At 32.6% G+C, this 23475-nt stretch overlaps 1 protein-coding gene across 2 annotated transcripts in view; it reads right to left on the bottom strand.

Annotated features, from left to right (window-relative positions):
- The window catches only part of LOC149792503 (calcineurin-binding protein cabin-1-like), a 197794-nt gene that overhangs the window by 18603 nt on the left and 155716 nt on the right, over positions 1 to 23475 (bottom strand). The window contains exons 36-37 of one of the 2 annotated variants that reach the window (XM_089971114.1): positions 20799 to 21046; positions 63 to 173 (exon numbers count right to left, since the gene is read on the bottom strand). In XM_089971114.1, the coding sequence (XP_089827240.1) occupies positions 63 to 173; positions 20799 to 21046 (359 nt within the window). The remainder of the gene's footprint in view (positions 1 to 62; positions 174 to 20798; positions 21047 to 23475) is intronic. The other variant, XM_089971115.1, reaches the window with a different exon arrangement.

Raw genomic sequence — 23475 nt, 5'->3', positions numbered from 1 at the left:
AAAACACATTTTACTTCTAAAAAGTGCAATCAAGATGTAAAAATTAACACCAAGTTCAATACCTGGAAGAAGTTGTTTTGTTTCCTATCAGTAAAGAGACCCTGAGTTGGCATATGACTGAGGTTTTGCCACTGTGTGTTGCCTAGCAACAGATCTCTTGCATACTCCAAGTTCTGAAAAAGGAAAGAAAAAATTGCAAAATTATGCATTTTTCCTTCAATAATGAGGTTAGAAGTTCTTATTTTTTAACACTATAATAATCACTGCACTAATTGACAGAATGGGTTCAAAACAATTTATACATTAACAAACTACAAACCACAAATTTAGAGATGCAATTAAAAACATAAATAACATGAATAGCACACTGTATGTCCACCACATTTTTAAAAAAGTCCTCTATGTCGGCGTTGATTGGTATGGTTGGCAGATTTGTCATTGCTTTGGCCTTGATCTTAAACTAAACATAAAACAGAAACCATGACTATTTTATCCCACTTACCATGAATAGACTTTTAGACCCTAGAATTAATAGTTCTATTTTTAATTACTTGAAGTGCATGTGGTCCACAAAGATTGGTTAAGGAAGTCACTCTAGAACAAAAGTTATTCAGCAAAACCCATTTTCTCTGAGCCACTATGACCCTGACCGTTGACCTCATAATCAGGAAACCTCTTTCCATACCTAAAATGCAAGCCCTCCACAAACTTTGGTCAAGGTATGTGGTCTAGAAGCAAAGCCATCATGCAAAAAACTAGTTCCTTCCTTCCTTCAAAATGACTTTGACCACTGACTTCAAAGTCATTAAAGCTTCGTTCTCACCATATCTGTAGGTCACTATCTAACTTTGGTAATGGCAAATGGTTGATCACAGAAAGATTTTTGAAAAAACATTTCTTTTCCAATACCACCAAAGTCAACAAGCTTTTTGCTTACCAAAAGTACAGGTCATCTGCAAACTTTGGTGACCTTGACCTCTGACATAATTGGTAATAAACATTATTGTCCAGAAACTATTTTTCTTCTTTCTGTAACAATGAGCTTAATTTTTAACATATGGATCCTTAAGATCAATAGACTTCTTCTCAACCAAAAGTGCAAGCCATCCATGTAGATTGGTAAACATCTGTAATGTAGTACTAATCTTATTATGTAAGAGTATTTGTCTTCTTTCAGTCAGTGACCTTAGCCTTTGACCTTGAAATTGAAATGATTTGTCACAACCCAAAGTGCAAGCCATCCACAAAGTTTGGAAATTGTCTATTGTGGAAAACTCATTGTGCAGTCTTATTCAAGTTAGTGGCCTTGACCACTGATCTTTTAATCCTGACTCAATAGAGGTCTTCCTTACCCCAAGAGCAAGCCATCCAAAAAGTTTGCTAGCTGTACAGAGGCACAAAAAAAGGGACCTGGACCCAATGGTCCAGAACTAGTGTGTTACTGGCAAGTCCTGGACTTTCTGTAGCAGGTCTAAAACTGTGATGCAACTGTATTTATTCTTTTATGTAACTGCACAGAAATAATCAGAAATTTTTTACAATCATATAATGAACATTCATGTTAAGTAAAAATGAAAGGACCCTATGTATCTAATTTATTTCTCTGACAACATTTACAAACTGGGTAAATTATTGACGTGATTATTTTTGTAAAATGTAAACAAAATTTGGAATCATTACGGAATAACGGGAAGGTGAATGCCCCCAAAATGGAAATATCACTTTAAGTCCAGGCATCAATAATACAGATGATCAACAGAGATAACCGTGCTCTGGGTAGACAGAACATATATGTCAGTGTTACCAAGACAACAACCACCACCACCACCTTAATCATCATCACTATTATGAATTCATGATATACATCAAAACAATTCTCTTGTTAGCCTCTGTCAACTGTTGTTCTCTAAAGTGTGTTGGGGGCCCCGAGTGACTGAGTGGTCTAAAGCGCTCACCGTTACAGATCACTGCCATCTCACCTCTGTCTGCATGAGTTCGAGTCTCAGGCTCAGCTAACGTGGGTACGTGAGAAAGCCTGCCAGTAGCTTCTCGTGGGTCAGTGGTTCTTCCCGGGGTTTTCCAGGATTCTTCCTCCACCAATTATACTGGCCGCCATGTATAGCGTATCTTGTGCTGAAAAATGGCGTTAAACCATACAACAACAACAACAACTCTAAAGTGTAAACTCTCACAATAGGCATACCTGTCAACTCTCCCAGAGAGAGAGAAAAAATCCAGATTTTTGGGGCCATTCCATGCCTATCTCCCGATTTTTGCATAGAAGTCCTGATTAATTACATTTTTCTCCAATAAATGGAATGTTAAGTTTAAACATTATTCAAGCTACTTTATGAATGTTTCTAACCTTACAACAATACTAAAATCAGACAAACCACAACAAACAATAAACCATAACAATAAAATTGTCAGCAATTAGTTTCGATCCCAGGAATGATCACTGTTATGCTGGAGCATCTCCATTCACAACAAAGAAACTTACACGAGTGAACACCTGGCACTACAAACATTAATTACCATCATTAAATTAAAAGGAATTGAAAAACGTACCATGCAGCTTATGTGCCCTCAAACAATTATTCAGAATAAATATATTAAGTAAACAATGTTAAATAACGTTCAAGTTGAGAATAAAAAAGGGATATAAAATGTGGGAAAATAAGTTGCACCTGTTGCTTGAGATTGCATATTTAGGTACCACTAGTTAAAACAAAACTGGGCATCGTTTATTTGCCAATCAATTGCTTTTGAAAAATTGCTTATGTATGCATAGGTCAACCAGTGCCAAAGAAAATATTAAAAACTAAATTCATTGATGGGTTATCTATGTGTGGGCTAATCCTCTAGTGAAACAATAGATATTTATATTATGGCAAATTACTGGAGTATTACTGCTTAGAATCGGCCTTGGAAATTTTAAATATAAACAGTGTTCTTCTTTAGAAAGAAATGAAAGAGACAGAATTTCACGGCAGCTATTGACAGATGACACTTTACAGCAACTATTATACTGATAGATGGCATTTCATGCAGCTACTGACATGGCATTCCATGACAGCTATTGTACTGACATATGGCATTTCATAGCAACTACCAACAGTTGTCATTTTATAGCAGCTATCGACAGATAGAATTTCACTGCAGCTATTGACAGATGGCATTTCAGAGCAGCTATTGACAGATGGCATTTCATAGCAGCTATTGACAGATGGCATTTCATAGCAGCTATTGTGATCTGAGCATCAGAAGAAAAGAATGTTGATAAGATATACAATAATTTTTTCTATGCCTTTTTCAGTACTGCTGGGTGTGTTGAAAAGCTGTTTACATTTACCGAAGGTCTTATAAACAAGACAAAAAATTGAAAACCTGTGATATGAATCATTAAAGAAGACCTTGCTCATTTGTAATATACAGACATTTACAGTTACGATAAATCACTGTAGTATTGTTTACTTTTGGGGGCTCATTTTCATGGATTTAATAAAATAAGACATTTTTGATGGGTACTAAAAGGTGTGGTTTTGCCTGTTTAAGTCAGTGTATTAGCAGGTATTTAATTTCATGGTTAAACCTCTGCTGACACCCAAAAAAAAGCATGTGAATGAATATGCCGATGCAAACTGCTGGTCACTTCACTGTTTAAATAATATTACCACATGTATAAGCAAAATCAAAGACCTGACAAGTTCAATACTTTAATGGACCATGTTTTCATCTGAGTGAATAACATCAGTGGAAGCCAACACAGCCAAATAACGGAAACTATACAACCACTTCTATGAGCGTAAATAAAATGCCTATGAAGTAAACCTTGCAACCTCATTAATAAAGCCAATTCATGCAAAATGAATGATGCAGCTCATGTAACAAGTGAAAGAAAGGGACTAATTATCAGTGGTATTGAGAAAGCTAGACTTGTTTAATTGTGAAATTTGGTGATATTTTACCTGACCAGCATTTGTGCCTACCAAGAGACTTGACTGACATGATGCTGATTGAGTGACTTTGTCTGAAAATCAGTTAAGTGTTGGCTTTATTAATACTCTCCTTCAATTAGTGTATGTACATAGTGTTTCATTAATAATACTGCTTCAATTAGTGTATATACATAGTATTTCATTAATAATACTGCTTCAATTAGTGTATATACATAGTGTTTCATTAATAATACTGCTTCAGTTAGTGTATGAACATAGTGTTTCATTAATACTATTGCTTCAATTAGTGTATATACATAGTATTTCATTAATAATACTCCTTCAATTAGTGTATATACATAGTGTTTCATTAATAATACTGCTTCAATTAGTGTATGAACATAGTGTTTCATTAATAATACTCCTTCAATTAGTGTATGAACATAGTGTTTCATTAATAATACTCCTTCAATTAGTGTATATACTTAGTGTTTCATTAATAATACTCCTTCAATTAGTGTATATACATAGTGTTTCATTAATAATACTCCTTCAATTAGTGTATATAGTGTTTCATTAATAATACTCCTTCAATTAGTGTATATACATAGTGTTTCATTAATAATACTCCTTCAATTAGTGTATATAGTGTTTCATTAATAACTCCTTCAATTAGTGTATATACATAGTGTTTCATTAATAATACTCCTTCAATTAGTGTATATACATAGTGTTTCATTAATAATACTCCTTCAATTAGTGTATATACTTAGTGTTTCATTAATAATACTCCTTCAATTAGTGTATGAACATAGTGTTTCATTAATACTATTGCTTCAATTAGTGTATATACATAGTGTTTCATTAATAATACTCCTTCAATTAGTGTATATACTTAGTGTTTCATTAATAATACTCCTTCAATTAGTGTATATACAGTGTTTCATTAATAATACTCCTTCAATTAGTGTATATACATAGTGTTTCATTAATAATACTCCTTCAATTAGTGTATGAACATAGTGTTTCATTAATAATACTCCTTCAATTAGTGTATATACATAGTGTTTCATTAATAATACTCCTTCAATTAGTGTATATACATAGTGTTTCATTAATAATACTCCTTCAATTAGTGTATATACTTAGTGTTTCATTAATAATACTCCTTCAATTAGTGTATGAACATAGTGTTTCATTAATACTATTGCTTCAATTAGTGTATATACATAGTGTTTCATTAATAATACTCCTTCAATTAGTGTATGAACATAGTGTTTCATTAATACTATTGCTTCAATTAGTGTATATACATAGTGTTTCATTAATAATGTTGCTTCAATTAGTGTATGTACATAGTGTTTCATTAATAATGCTGCTTCAATTAGTGTATGAACATAGTGTTTCATTAATAATGTTGCTTCAATTAGTGTATATACATAGTGTTTCATTAATAATACTCCTTCAATTAGTGTATGAACATAGTGTTTCATTAATAATACTCCTTCAATTAGTGTATATACTTAGTGTTTCATTAATAATGCTGCTTCAATTAGTGTATATACATAGTGTTTCATTAATAATACTGCTTCAATTAGTGTATATACTCAGTGTTTCATTAATAATACTGCTTCAATTAGTGTATATACATAGTGTTTCATTAATAATACTCCTTCAATTAGTGTATATACTTAGTGTTTCATTAATAATACTCCTTCAATTAGTGTATGAACATAGCGTTTCATTAATAATACTCCTTCAATTAGTGTATATACTTAGTGTTTCATTAATAATACTCCTTCAATTAGTGTATATACATAGTGTTTCATTAATAATACTCCTTCAATTAGTGCATATACATAGTGTTTCATTAATAATACTCCTTCAATTAGTGTATATACTTAGTGTTTCATTAATAATACTCCTTCAATTAGTGTATATACATAGTGTTTCATTAATAATACTCCTTCAATTAGTGTATATACATAGTGTTTCATTAATAATACTCCTTCATTTAGTGTATATACTTAGTGTTTCATTAATAATACTCCTTCAATTAGTGTATATACATAGTGTTTCATTAATAATACTCATTCAATTAGTGTATATACATAGTGTTTCATTAATAATACTCCTTCAATTAGTGTATATACATAGTGTTTCATTAATAATACTCCTTCAATTAGTGTATGAACATAGTGTTTCATTAATAATACTCCTTCAATTAGTGTATGAACATAGTGTTTCATTAATAATACTCCTTCAATTAGTGTATATACATAGTGTTTCATTAATAATACTGCTTCAATTAGTGTATATACTTAGTGTTTCATTAATAATACTGCTTCAATTAGTGTATATACATAGTGTTTCATTAATAATACTCCTTCAATTAGTGTATGAACATAGTGTTTCATTAATAATACTCCTTCAATTAGTGTATATACTTAGTGTTTCATTAATAATACTCCTTCAATTAGTGTATATACAGTGTTTCATTAATAATAGTCCTTCAATTAGTGTATATACATAGTGTTTCATTAATAATACTCCTTCAATTAGTGTATGAACATAGTGTTTCATTAATAATACTCCTTCAATTAGTGTATATACTTAGTGTTTCATTAATAATACTCCTTCAATTAGTGTATATACATAGTGTTTCATTAATAATACTCCTTCAATTAGTGTATATACATAGTGTTTCATTAATAATACTCCTTCAATTAGTGTATATACTTAGTGTTTCATTAATAATACTCCTTCAATTAGTGTATGAACATAGTGTTTCATTAATACTATTGCTTCAATTAGTGTATATACATAGTTTCATTAATAATACTGCTTCAATTAGTGTATATACATAGTGTTTCATTAATAATGTTGCTTCAATTAGTGTATATACATAGTGTTTCATTAATAATACTGCTTCAATTAGTGTATATACTTAGTGTTTCATTAATAATACTGCTTCAATTAGTGTATATACTTAGTGTTTCATTAATAATACTGCTTCAATTAGTGTATATACATAGTGTTTCATTAATAATACTCCTTCAATTAGTGTATATACATAGTGTTTCATTAATAATACTCCTTCAATTAGTGTATATACATAGTGTTTCATTAATAATGTTGCTTCAATTAGTGTATATACATAGTGTTTCATTAATAATACTGCTTCAATTAGTGTATATACATAGTGTTTCATTAATAATGTTGCTTCAATTAGTGTATATACATAGTGTTTCATTAATAATACTGCTTCAATTAGTGTATATACATAGTGTTTCATTAATAATACTCCTTCAATTAGTGTATATACATAGTGTTTCATTAATAATACTCCTTCAATTAGTGTATATACATAGTGTTTCATTAATAATGTTGCTTCAATTAGTGTATATACATAGTGTTTCATTAATAATACTGCTTCAATTAGTGTATATACATAGTGTTTCATTAATAATGTTGCTTCAATTAGTGTATATACATAGTGTTTCATTAATAATACTGCTTCAATTAGTGTATATACATAGTGTTTCATTAATAATACTGCTTCAATTAGTGTATATACTTAGTGTTTCATTAATAATACTGCTTCAATTAGTGTATATACATAGTGTTTCATTAATAATACTCCTTCAATTAGTGTATGAACATAGTGTTTCATTAATAATACTGCTTCAATTAGTGTATATATATATAGCGTTTCATTAATAATACTCCTTCAATTAGTGTATATACTCAGTGTTTCATTAATAATGCTGCTTCAATTAGTGTATGAACATACTGTTTCATTAATAATGCTGCTTCAATTAGTGTATGAACATAGTGTTTTATTAATAATGCTGCTTCAATTAGTGTATGAACATACTGTTTCATTAATAATGCTGCTTCAATTAGTGTATGAACATAGTGTTTCATTAATAATGCTGCTTCAATTAGTGTATGAACATAGTGTTTCATTAATAATGCTGCTTCAGTTAGTGTATGAACATAGTGTTTCATTAATAATACTGCTTCAATTAGTGTATATACTCAGTGTTTCATTAATAATACTGCTTCAATTAGTGTATATACTCAGTGTTTCATTAATAATACTGCTTCAATTAGTGTATATACTCAGTGTTTCATTAATAATACTGCTTCAATTAGTGTATGTACATAGTGTTTCATTAATAATACTGCATCAATTAGTGTATATACTCAGTGTTTCATTAATAATACTGCTTCAATTAGTGTATATACTCAGTGTTTCATTAATAATACTGCTTCAATTAGTGTATGTACATAGTGTTTCATTAATAATACTGCATCAATTAGTGTATATACTCAGTGTTTCATTAATAATACTGCTTCAATTAGTGTATATACTCAGTGTTTCATTAATAATACTGCTTCAATTAGTGTATGTACATAGTGTTTCATTAATAATACTGCATCAATTAGTGTATATACTCAGTGTTTCATTAATAATACTGCTTCAATTAGTGTATATACTCAGTGTTTCATTAATAATACTGCTTCAATTAGTGTATGTACATAGTGTTTCATTAATAATACTGCATCAATTAGTGTATATACTCAGTGTTTCATTAATAATACTGCTTCAATTAGTGTATATACTCAGTGTTTCATTAATAATACTGCTTCAATTAGTGTATATACTCAGTGTTTCATTAATAATACTGCTTCAATTAGTGTATGTACATAGTGTTTCATTAATAATACTGCATCAATTAGTGTATATACTCAGTGTTTCATTAATAATACTGCTTCAATTAGTGTATATACTCAGTGTTTCATTAATAATACTGCTTCAATTAGTGTATATACATAGTGTTTCATTAATAATACTGCATCAATTAGTATATGTACATAGTGTTTCATTAATAATACTGCATCAATTAGTATATGTACATAGTGTTTCATTAATAATACTGCTTCAATTAGTATATGAACATAGTGTTTCATTAATAATACTGCATCAATTAGTATATGTACATAGTGTTTCATTAATAATACTGCTTCAATTAGTATATGAACATAGTGTTTAATTAATAATACTGCTTCAATTAGTGTATGAACATAGTGTTTCATTAATAATACTGCTTCAATTAGTGTATATACTCAGTGTTTCATTAATAATACTGCTTCAATTAGTGTATGTACATAGTGTTTCATTAATAATACTGCTTCAATTAGTATATGAACATAGTGTTCCATTAATAATACTGTTTCAGTTAGTGTATATACTCAGTGTTTCATTAATAATACTGCTTCAATTAGTGTATATACTCAGTGTTTCATTAATAATACTGCATCAATTAGTATATGTACATAGTGTTTCATTAATAATACTGCTTCAATTAGTATATGAACATAGTGTTTAATTAATAATACTGCTTCAATTAGTGTATGAACATAGTGTTTCATTAATAATACTGCTTCAATTAGTGTATATACTCAGTGTTTCATTAATAATACTGCTTCAATTAGTGTATGTACATAGTGTTTCATTAATAATACTGCTTCAATTAGTATATGAACATAGTGTTCCATTAATAATACTGTTTCAGTTAGTGTATATACTCAGTGTTTCATTAATAATACTGCTTCAATTAGTGTATATACTCAGTGTTTCATTAATAATACTGCTTCAATTAGTGTATATACATAGTGTTTCATTAATAATACTGCTTCAATTAGTATATGAACATAGTGTTTCATTAATAATACTGCTTCAATTAGTGTATGAACATAGTGTTTCATTAATAATACTGCTTCAATTAGTGTATATACATAGTGTTTCATTAATAATACTGCTTCAATTAGTGTATGAACATAGTGTTTCATTAATAATACTGCTTCAATTAGTGTATATACATAGTGTTTCATTAATAATACTGCTTCAATTAGTGTATATACTCAGTGTTTCATTAATAATACTGCTTCAATTAGTGTATATACATAGTGTTTCATTAATAATACTGCTTCAATTAGTATATGAACATAGTGTTTCATTAATAATACTGCTTCAATTAGTATATGAACATAGTGTTCCATTAATAATACTGTTTCAGTTAGTGTATATACTCAGGGTTTCATTAATGATACTGCTTCAATTAGTGCATATACATAGTGTTTTATTAATAATACTGCTTCAATTAGTGTATGAACATAGTGTTTCATTAATAATACTGCTTCAATTAGTGTATGAACATAGTGTTTCATTAATAATGCTGCTTCAATTAGTGTATGAACATAGTGTTTCATTAATAATACTGCTTCAATTAGTGTATGAACATAGTGTTTCATTAATAATACTGCTTCAATTAGTGTATATACTCAGTGTTTCATTAATAATACTCCTTCAATTAGTGTATATAGTGTTTCATTAATAATACTCCTTCAATTAATGTATATACTTAGTGTTTCATTAATAATACTGCTTCAATTAGTGTATATACTCAGGGTTTCATTAATGATACTGCTTCAGTTAGTGTATATATACTCAGTGTTTCACTAACAATACTGCTTCAATTAGTGTATGTACATAGTGTTTCATTAATACTATTGCTTCAATTAGTGTATATACATAGTGTTTCATTAATAATACTGCTTCAATTAGTGTATATATATATAGCGTTTCATTAATAATACTCCTTCAATTAGTGTATATACTTAGTGTTTCATTAATAATACTCCTTCAATTAGTGTATATATATGGTGTTTCATTAATAATACTGCTTCAATTAGTGTAGATACAATGTTTAATTAATAATACTCCTTCAATTAGTGTATATACATAGTGTTTAATTAATAATACTCCTTCAATTAGTGTATATACATAGTGTTTCATTAATAATACTCCTTCAATTAGTGTATATACTTAGTGTTTCATTAATAATACTCCTTCAATTAGTGTATGAACATAGTGTTTCATTAATAATACTGCTTCATCAATAGTTCAAGTATTTTACAGGTGTTATGTTCTTTGGGATTAAAAATGCATGGATAAAAAGAAATGAGCTCCTAAGAGAATATAAACAACAGTTGTACTCAAATGAAGGATTGGTTTGAATATGTTGTTTTCATTTACTTATATTTTTATTATTCTTTATTTCATTTTCAGTATTAAACTATGCTTTTTATAATTTCTCTCTATCACTACTTACATCACATAATGATTTAAGGCAGTGACTGGAAATTACAGCTACCAGATACCTTATACATATTGATGTAAGGCAGTGAGAGGAAATTACAGCTACCAGATACCTTATACATATTGATTGAAGGCAGTGAGTGGAAATTAGTGCTACCAGATACCTTATACATATTAATGTAAGGCAGTGATTGGAAATTACAGCTACCAGATACCTTATAAATATTGATGTAAGGCAGTGATTGGAAATTACAGCTACCAGATACCTTATACATATTGATTTAAGGCAGTGAGTGGAAATTAGTGCTACCAGATACCTTATACATATTGATGTAAGGCAGGGATTGGAAATTACAGCTACCAGATACCTTATAAATATTGATTTAAGGCAGTGAGTGGAAATTACAGCTACCAGATACCTTATACATATTGATGTAAGGCAGTGATTGGAAATTACAGCTACCAGATACCTTATACATATTGATGTAAGGCAGTGAGTGGAAATTACAGCTACCAGATACCTTATACATATTGATGTAAGGCAGGGATTGGAAATTACAGCTACCAGATGCCTTATAAATATTGATGTAAGGCAGTGATTGGAAATTACAGCTACCAGATACCTTATACATATTGATTTAAGGCAGTGAGTGGAAATTAGTGCTACCAGATACCTTATACATATTGATGTAAGGCAGGGATTGGAAATTACAGCTACCAGATACCTTATAAATATTGATTTAAGGCAGTGAGTGGAAATTACAGCTACCAGATACCTTATACATATTGATGTAAGGCAGTGATTGGAAATTACAGCTACCAGATACCTTATACATATTGATGTAAGGCAGTGAGTGGAAATTAGTGCTACCAGATACCTTATACATATTGATGTAAGGCAGGGATTGGAAATTACAGCTACCAGATACCTTATAAATATTGATTTAAGGCAGTGAGTGGAAATTACAGCTACCAGATACCTTATACATATTGATGTAAGGCAGTGATTGGAAATTACAGCTACCAGATACCTTATACATATTGATGTAAGGCAGTGAGTGGAAATTACAGCTACCAGATACCTTATACATATTGATGTAAGGCAGGGATTGGAAATTACAGCTACCAGATGCCTTATAAATATTGATGTAAGGCAGTGATTGGAAATTACAGCTACCAGATGCCTTATAAATATTGATTTAAGGCAGTGAGTGGAAATTACAGCTACCAGATACCTTATACATATTGATGTAAGGCAGTGATTGGAAATTACAGCTACCAGATACCTTATACATATTGATGTAAGGCAGTGAGTGGAAATTACAGCTACCAGATACCTTATACATATTGATGTAAGGCAGTGATTGGAAATTACAGCTACCAGATACCTTATACATATTGATGTAAGGCAGTGAGTGGAAATTACAGCTACCAGATACCTTATACATATTGATGTAAGGCAGTGATTGGAAATTACAGCTACCAGATACCTTATACATATTGATGTAAGGCAGTGAGTGGAAATTACAGCTACCAGATACCTTATACATATTGATGTAAGGCAGTGATTGGAAATTACTGCTACCAGATACCTTATACATATTGATTTAAGGCAGTGAGTGGAAATTACAGCTACCAGATACCTTATACATATTGATGTAAGGCAGTGATTGGAAATTACAGCTACCAGATACCTTATACATATTGATGTAAGGCAGTGAGTGGAAATTACAGCTACCAGATACCTTATACATATTGATGTAAGGCAGTGAGTGGAAATTACAGCTACCAGATACCTCATACATATTGATGTAAGGCAGTGAGTGGAAATTACAGCTACCAGATACCTTATACATATTGATGTAAGGCAGTGAGTGGAAATTACAGCTACCAGATACCTTATACATATTGATGTAAGGCAGTGATTGGAAATTACAGCTACCAGATACCTTATACATATTGATGTAAGGCAGTGAGTGGAAATTACAGCTACCAGATACCTTATAAATATTGATTTAAGGCAGTGATTGGAAATTACAGCTACCAGATACCTTATACATATTGATGTAAGGCAGTGAGTGGAAATTACAGCTACCAGATACCTTATACATATTGATGTAAGGCAGTGAGTGGAAATTACAGCTACCAGATACCTTATAAATATTGATTTAAGGCAGTGAGTGGAAATTACAGCTACCAGATACCTTATACATATTGATGTAAGGCAGTGAGTGGAAATTACAGCTACCAGATACCTTATAAATATTGATTTAAGGCAGTGATTGGAAATTACAGCTACCAGATACCTTATACATATTGATTTAAGGCAGTGATTGGAAATTACAGCTACCAGATTCCTTATACATATTGATTTAAGGCAGTGAGTGGAAATTACAGCTACCAAGTACCTTGTACATATTGATGTAAGGCAGTGAGTGGAAATTACAGCTACCAGATTCCTTATACATATTGATTTAAGGCAGGGATTGGAAATTACAGCTACCAGATACCTTATACATATTGATTTAAGGCAGTGATTGGAAATTACAGCTACCAGATACCTTATACATATTGATGTAAGGCAGTGATTGGAAATTACAGCTACCAGATACCTTATACATATTGATGTAAGGCAGTGATTGGAAATTACAGCTACCAGATTCCTTATACATATTGATTTAAGGCAGTGAGTGGAAATTACAGCTACCAAGTACCTTGTACATAATTATGTAAGGCAGTGAGTGGAAATTACAGCTACCAGATACCTTATACATATTGATTTAAGGCAGTGAGTGGAAATTACAGCTACCAAGTACCTTGTACATAATTATGTAAGGCAGTGAGTGGAAATTACAGCTACCAGATACCTTATACATATTGATGTAAGGCAGTGATTGGAAATTACTGCTACCAGATACCTTATACATATTGATTTAAGGCAGTGAGTGGAAATTACAGCTACCAGATACCTTATACATATTGATGTAAGGCAGTGTTTGGAAATTACAGCTACCAGATACCTTATACATATTGATGTAAGGCAGTGAGTGGAAATTACAGCTACCAGATACCTTATACATATTGATGTAAGGCAGTGATTGGAAATTACAGCTACCAGATACCTTATACATATTGATGTAAGGCAGTGAGTGGAAATTACAGCTACCAGATACCTTATACATATTGATGTAAGGCAGTGATTGGAAATTACAGCTACCAGATACCTTATACATATTGATGTAAGGCAGTGAGTGGAAATTACAGCTACCAGATACCTTATACATATTGATGTAAGGCAGTGATTGGAAATTACAGCTACCAGATACCTTATACATATTGATGTAAGGCAGTGAGTGGAAATTACAGCTACCAGATACCTTATACATATTGATGTAAGGCAGTGAGTGGAAATTACAGCTACCAGATACCTTATACATATTGATTTAAGGCAGTGATTGGAAATTACAGCTACCAGATACCTTATACATATTGATGTAAGGCAGTGAGTGGAAATTACAGCTACCAGATACCTTATACATATTGATGTAAGGCAGTGAGTGGAAATTACAGCTACCAGATACCTTATAAATATTGATTTAAGGCAGTGAGTGGAAATTACAGCTACCAGATACCTTATACATATTGATGTAAGGCAGTGAGTGGAAATTACAGCTACCAGATACCTTATAAATATTGATTTAAGGCAGTGATTGGAAATTACAGCTACCAGATACCTTATACATATTGATTTAAGGCAGTGATTGGAAATTACAGCTACCAGATTCCTTATACATATTGATTTAAGGAAGTGAGTGGAAATTACAGCTACCAAGTACCTTGTACATATTGATGTAAGGCAGTGAGTGGAAATTACAGCTACCAGATTCCTTATACATATTGATTTAAGGCAGGGATTGGAAATTACAGCTACCAGATACCTTATACATATTGATTTAAGGCAGTGATTGGAAATTACAGCTACCAGATACCTTATACATATTGATGTAAGGCAGTGATTGGAAATTACAGCTACCAGATACCTTATACATATTGATGTAAGGCAGTGATTGGAAATTACAGCTACCAGATTCCTTATACATATTGATTTAAGGCAGTGAGTGGAAATTACAGCTACCAAGTACCTTGTACATAATTATGTAAGGCAGTGAGTGGAAATTACAGCTACCAGATACCTTATACATATTGATGTAAGGCAGTGATTGGAAATTACAGCTACCAGATACCTTATACATATTGATGTAAGGCAGTGAGTGGAAATTACAGCTACCAGATACCTTATACATATTGATGTAAGGCAGTGAGTGGAAATTACAGCTACCAGATACCTTATACATATTGATGTAAGGCAGTGATTGGAAATTACAGCTACCAGATACCTTATACATATTGATGTAAGGCAGTGATTGGAAATTACAGCTACCAGATACCTTATACATATTGATGTAAGGCAGTGAGTGGAAATTACAGCTACCAGATACCTTATACATATTGATGTAAGGCAGTGAGTGGAAATTACAGCTACCAGATACCTTATAAATATTGTTTAAGGCAGTGATTGGAAATTACAGCTACCAGATACCTTATACATATTGATGTAAGGCAGTGAGTGGAAATTACAGCTACCAGATACCTTATACATATTGATGTAAGGCAGTGAGTGGAAATTACAGCTACCAGATACCTTATAAATATTGATTTAAGGCAGTGAGTGGAAATTACAGCTACCAGATACCTTATACATATTGATGTAAGGCAGTGAGTGGAAATTACAGCTACCAGATACCTTATAAATATTGATTTAAGGCAGTGATTGGAAATTACAGCTACCAGATACCTTATACATATTGATTTAAGGCAGTGATTGGAAATTACAGCTACCAGATTCCTTATACATATTGATTTAAGGCAGTGAGTGGAAATTACAGCTACCAAGTACCTTGTACATATTGATGTAAGGCAGTGAGTGGAAATTACAGCTACCAGATTCCTTATACATATTGATTTAAGGCAGGGATTGGAAATTACAGCTACCAGATACCTTATACATATTGATTTAAGGCAGTGATTGGAAATTACAGCTACCAGATACCTTATACATATTGATGTAAGGCAGTGATTGGAAATTACAGCTACCAGATACCTTATACATATTGATGTAAGGCAGTGATTGGAAATTACAGCTACCAGATTCCTTATACATATTGATTTAAGGCAGTGAGTGGAAATTACAGCTACCAAGTACCTTATACATATTGATGTAAGGCAGTGATTGGAAATTACAGCTACCAGATACCTTATACATATTGATGTAAGGCAGTGATTGGAAATTACAGCTACCAGATACCTTATACATATTGATGTAAGGCAGTGAGTGGAAATTACAGCTACCAGATACCTTATACATATTGATGTAAGGCAGTGATTGGAAATTACAGCTACCAGATACCTTATACATATTGATGTAAGGCAGTGATTGGAAATTACAGCTACCAGATACCTTATACATATTGATGTAAGGCAGTGATTGGAAATTACAGCTACCAGATACCTTATACATATTGATGTAAGGCAGTGAGTGGAAATTACAGCTACCAGATACCTTATACATATTGATGTAAGGCAGTGAGTGGAAATTACAGCTACCAGATACCTTATAAATATTGTTTAAGGCAGTGATTGGAAATTACAGCTACCAGATACCTTATACATATTGATGTAAGGCAGTGAGTGGAAATTACAGCTACCAGATACCTTATACATATTGATTTAAGGCAGTGAGTGGAAATTACAGCTACCAGATACCTTATAAATATTGATTTAAGGCAGTGAGTGGAAATTACAGCTACCAGATACCTTATACATATTGATGTAAGGCAGTGAGTGGAAATTACAGCTACCAGATACCTTATAAATATTGATTTAAGGCAGTGAGTGGAAATTACAGCTACCAGATACCTTATACATATTGATTTAAGGCAGTGATTGGAAATTACAGCTACCAGATTCCTTATACATATTGATTTAAGGCAGTGAGTGGAAATTACAGCTACCAAGTACCTTGTACATATTGATGTAAGGCAGTGAGTGGAAATTACAGCTACCAGATTCCTTATACATATTGATTTAAGGCAGGGATTGGAAATTACAGCTACCAGATACCTTATACATATTGATTTAAGGCAGTGATTGGAAATTACAGCTACCAGATACCTTATACATATTGATGTAAGGCAGTGATTGGAAATTACAGCTACCAGATACCTTATACATATTGATGTAAGGCAGTGATTGGAAATTACAGCTACCAGATTCCTTATACATATTGATTTAAGGCAGTGAGTGGAAATTACAGCTACCAAGTACCTTGTACATAATTATGTAAGGCAGTGAGTGGAAATTACAGCTACCAGATACCTTATACATATTGATTTAAAGCAGTGAGTGGAAATTACAGCTACCAAGTACCTTGTACATAATTATGTAAGGCAGTGAGTGGAAATTACAGCTACCAGATACCTTATACATATTGATTTAAGGCAGTGAGTGGGAATTACAGCTACCAAATACCTTATACATATTGATTTAAGGCAGTGAGTGGAAATTACAGCTACCAGATACCTTATACATATTGATGTAAGGCAGTGAGTGGAAATTACAGCTACCAGATACCTTATACATATTGATGTAAGGCAGTGAGTGGAAATTACAGCTACCAGATACCTTATACATATTGATGTAAGGCAGTGAGTGGAAATTACAGCTACCAGATACCTTATACATATTGATTTAAGGCAGTGAGTGGAAATTACAGCTACCAGATACCTTATACATATTGATTTAAGGCAGTGAGTGGAAATTACAGCTACCAGATACCTTATACATATTGATGTAAGGCAGTGATTGGAAATTACAGCTACCAGATTCCTTATACATATTGATTTAAGGCAGTGAGTGGAAATTACAGCTACCAAGTACCTTGTACATATTGATGTAAGGCAGTGAGTGGAAATTACAGCTACCAGATACCTTATAAATATTGATTTAAGGCCTTGATGGGAAATTACAGCTACCAGATACCTTATACATATTGATGTAAGGCAGTGAGTGGAAATTACAGCTACCAGATACCTTATACATATTGATGTAAGGCAGTGATTGGAAATTACAGCTACCAGATACCTTATACATATTGATTTAAGGCAGTGATTGGAAATTACAGCTACCAGATTCCTTATACATATTGATTTAAGGCAGTGATTGGAAATTACAGCTACCAGATACCTTATAAATATTGATTTAAGGCAGTGAGTGGAAATTACAGCTACCAGATACCTTATACATATTGATTTAAGGCAGTGAGTGGAAATTACAGCTACCAGATACCTTATACATATTGATGTAAGGCAGTGATTGGAAATTACAGCTACCAGATTCCTTATACATATTGATTTAAGGCAGTGAGTGGAAATTACAGCTACCAAGTACCTTGTACATAATTATGTAAGGCAGTGAGTGGAAATTACAGCTACCAGATACCTTATACATATTGATTTAAGGCAGTGAGTGGAAATTACAGCTACCAGATACCTTATACATATTGATTTAAGGCAGTGATTGGAAATTACAGCTACCCGATACCTTATACATATTGATTTAAGGCAGTGAGTGGAAATTACAGCTACCAGATACCTTATACATATTGATGTAAGGCAGTGATTGGAAATTACAGCTACCAGATACCTTATACATATTGATTTAAGGCAGTGAGTAGAAATTACAGCTTTGTTGTTGTTGTTGTTGTAGGGTTTAACGCCAATTTTCAAGACATGATAGGCTGTACATGGCGGCCAGTATTAATGGTGGAGGAAGAACCCAGGAAAACCCCGGAAAGAACCACCGACCCACGAGAAGCTACTGGCAAGCTTTCTCACGTACCCACGTTGGCTGAATCCAAGACTCAAACCCATGCAGACAGAGGTGAGATGGCAGTGATCCGTAACGGACAGCGCTTTAGACCACTCAGCCACTTGAGGCCACGAAATTACAGCTACCAGATACCTTATACATACTGACGTAAGGCAGTGAGTGGAAATTACAGCTACCTGATACCTTATACATATTGATTTAAGGCAGTGAGTGGAAATTACAGCTACCAGATACCTTATACATATTGATTTAAGGCAGGGATTGGAAATTACAGCTAGCATATTCCTTATACATATTGATTTAAGGCAGTGAGTGGAAATTACAGCTACCAGATTCCTTATACATATTGATTTAAGGCAGTGAGTGGAAATTACAGCTACCAAGTACCTTGTACATAGTTATGTAAGGCAGTGATTGGAAATTACTGCTACCAGATACCTTATAAATATTGATTTAAGGCAGTGATTGGAAATTACAGCTACCAGACACCTTATACATATTGATTTAAGGCAGTGAGTGGAAATTACAGCTACCAGATACCTTATACATATTGATTTAAGGCAGGGATTGGAAATTACAGCTACCAGATACCTTACACATATTGATTTAAGGCAGTGATTGGAAATTACAGCAACTAGATTCCTTACTGATAAGTGGACTTTGAAGCAATATAAATGCTTTATAATTCTTTTTTCAAAAGGTTAAAATAAAGCATGTAAAAGCTAGCATTTGATTACCAATTTAGAATATATATTGATTTGTCAAATAATAGCTGCTTTGTTAACCTGTTGGTCTTTAATTGCATGGCTTGGGCAACAATGAAATCCATAAAAATTGCTCTCCAATGAAAAATGTGTGATACTAAAGAATATGCCTTTAATGATGCTAAAAATGCACAAAAAATTTGCTTTTAAAAATTTCAAAAGTTTATGAATCAAAAATGGGTGGATTAATATAAAATCTCTATTACAAAAACCACTGAAACTAACATATATTGATTGTACTCTGATGATTAATAAAATTAACTGGTTTTGTTTGCCTGTAACCTTGAGTCTTAAATTTTCAGAAGACCACTGTTCATTTCATCAATCAATCACAAATTCCTGACAAGATAATCTCCACATTAGCAAGTTTCTTGATCCAGCAACATGTCACTTTTGCATACATATAAGGGGGGTGGGGGCCGAGTGGCCAAGTGGTCTAAAGCACTCTCCGTTATGGATCACTGCCATCTCACCTCTGTCTGCGTGGGTTCGAGTCTAGGATTCGGCTAATGTGGGTATGTGAGAAAGCTTGCCAGTAGCTTCTCGTGGGTCGGTGGTTCTTTCCGGGGTTTTCCCGGGTTCTTCCTCCACCATTAATACTGGCCGCCATCTATAGCCTATCGTGTGCTGAAAAATGGCGTTAAACCCTACAGCAACAACAATACATATAAGGGGCATGTAATAAATGCCCCAACTTCTGTTAGGGTCACACTTTCTTAAATTAGTAAAACCATGCAATAAATTATAGAAACAATGAACATGAGGTTTGCAGACATGTAATATCCAAAAATAACCTTAAAACAGAGACCTCCATATTTGGACTTGATAAAACTGAAATTTCTTGATAACCAAAAAAAATAAATGCCCATGAAAAATAAACTCAATCCAGAGGATATGTTTACAACAACAAAAAAATGAGAATCTGCAACCTTTTTGAATACACAACACATGAATCAAGATCGGATGGCTGAATTTACAAACCTTGTGCTGCGGAGAGTACATGTACATATGGGCCAGACGATACAGAGATTTGTAATGGGTTGGAAATCTCTGCAGACATAGTTCTAATGCTGCTCTACATCTGTCAATTATCATCCTCTTTAACTCTTCTTCACTCTCCATCCTTCTGTCTGTCCTAGGTTCTGGAGTACTGATCTTCTCCTCCTTTGGCTCTGCCTTTTCTATGCTTTTTGTTTCTAAAGTGACCATATCTTCACTTATTGACACATCTAATCAAAACATTATGATAAAAAAACAACTTAAGAAATGAATTATCTAAAAAGCATAACTTGTGTAAATGATTAAAATTTCTTACTTAAAACTGTGACAATATGTAACACATATCTAACGGAATAATTGTTACGAATCATTAATGTACATGAAAAAATATGCCAATTCTGTTTGCTATTTCAAAAGGACAGACATCTTATAATTTTTTCTAAACATTTCCATTTATCATGCACTACACACCATTTGCTGATGGAAAGGCAGTAGAGTGAATACATGAGGTTTAGATGTGGATTCAAGAGTCCTAACAATAAGACCTGAAGTACTTCAATTTACTCTAATCATAATATACTGATTATATTTTTTATTTCTCCTTCATAGGAAGTACAATTTTAAGTTTTCATTTTAATTATATTCTGGGCATGTTTAGTGTTGAAAATCAATTCTATCTGCCTTAACCTGCCTAATGTCATTTTACTGATAAAGTGAAAAATAATATATCCAACCATAAGTGAGCTTTTCTCTTCAACTTGTCTAACAAACTAACTAAAAGGATAACACCCAATGTATAATACAACAACCTACTCAATGTTTAACACTCCTACAATACACATCCACCGAATGTTTAATGCTTCTATCCACCTAATATTTGATACCCTACATTATACACCCACCCAATGTTTAATGCTCCTACCCACCTAATATTTAATATCCTACATTATACACCACCCAATGTTTAATGCTCCTACCCATCCAATATTTAATACTCTACATTATACACCCACCCAATGTTTAATTCTCCAACCCACCCAATATTTAATACCCTACATTATACACCACCCAGCATTTAATGCTCCTTCCCACCCAATATTTAATACCCTACATTATACACCACCCAGCGTTTAATGCTCCTTCCCACCCAATATTTAATACTCTACATTATACACCCACCCAATGTTTGATTCTCCAACCCACCTACTATTTAATACCCTACATTATACACCACCCAGTGTTTAATGCTCCTACCCACCCAATACTTAATACCCTACATTATACACCACCCAATGTTTAACACTCCTACCATCCCAATATTAAATACCCTACATTATGCACCCACACAATGTTTAATACTCTCACATTATACACCCACCCAATGTTTAATACTCACACATTATACACCCAACCAATGTTTAACACTCTCACATTATACACCCACCAAATGTTTAACACTCTCACATTATAAACCCACTCAATGTTTAATATTCCCATTATTCACCTGCAAAATGTTTAACACTTTCACATTATACAACCACCCAATGTTTAACACTCTCACATTACACACCCACCAAATGTTTCACACTTTCACATTATAAACCCACTCAATGTTTAACACTCTCACATTATACACCCACCCAATGTTTAATAGTCCCACATTATACAACCACCCAATGTTTAACACTCTCACATTATACACCCACCCAATGTTTAACACTCTCACATTATACAACCACCCAATGTTTAACACTCTCACATTATACACCCACTCAATGTTTAACACTTTCACATTATACACCCACTCAGTGTTTAACACTCTCACATTATACACCCACCCAATGTTTAATAGTCCCACATTATACACCCACCCAATGTTTAATAGTCCCACATTATACAACCACCCAATGTTTAACATTCTCACATTATACACCCACCCAATGTTTAACACTCTCACATTATACACCCACTCAATGTTTAACACTCTCACATTATACACCCACCCAATGTTTAACACTCTCACATTATACACCCACTCAATGTTTAACATTCTCACATTATACACCTTCCCAATGTTTAACACTCTCACATTATATACCCACCCAATGTTTATCACTCTCACATTATACAACCACCCAATGTTTATCACTCTCACATTATACACCCACCCAATCTTTAACACTCTCACATTATACACCCACCCAATGTTTAACACTCTCACATTATACACCCACCCAATGTTTAACACTCTCACATTATACACCCACTCAACGTTTAACACTCTCACATTATACACCTACCCAATGCTTAACACTCTCACATTATACACCCACTCAATGTTTAACACTCTCACGTTATACACCCACTCAATGTTTAACACTCTCACTTTATACACCTGCAAAATGTTTTAACACTTTCACATTATACAACCACCCAAATGTTTAACACTCTCACATTATGCACCCACTCAATGTTTAACACTCTCACATTATACACCCACTCAATGTTTAACACTCTCACATTATACACCTGCAAAATGTTTTAACACTTTCACATTATACAACCACCCAATGTTTAACACTCTCACATTATACACCCACTCAATGTTTAACACTCTCACATTATACACCTGCAAAATGTTTTAACACTTTCACATTAT

The sequence above is a fragment of the Sinohyriopsis cumingii genome, chromosome 9 (assembly GCF_028554795.1).
Source record: "Sinohyriopsis cumingii isolate HCF-2022 chromosome 9, ASM2855479v2, whole genome shotgun sequence".
NCBI classification, from domain to species: Eukaryota; Metazoa; Mollusca; class Bivalvia; order Unionida; family Unionidae; genus Sinohyriopsis; species Sinohyriopsis cumingii.
The sequence above is the reverse complement of the archived record's forward strand: the minus strand, read 5'-3'. Positions and strand labels throughout refer to the sequence as shown.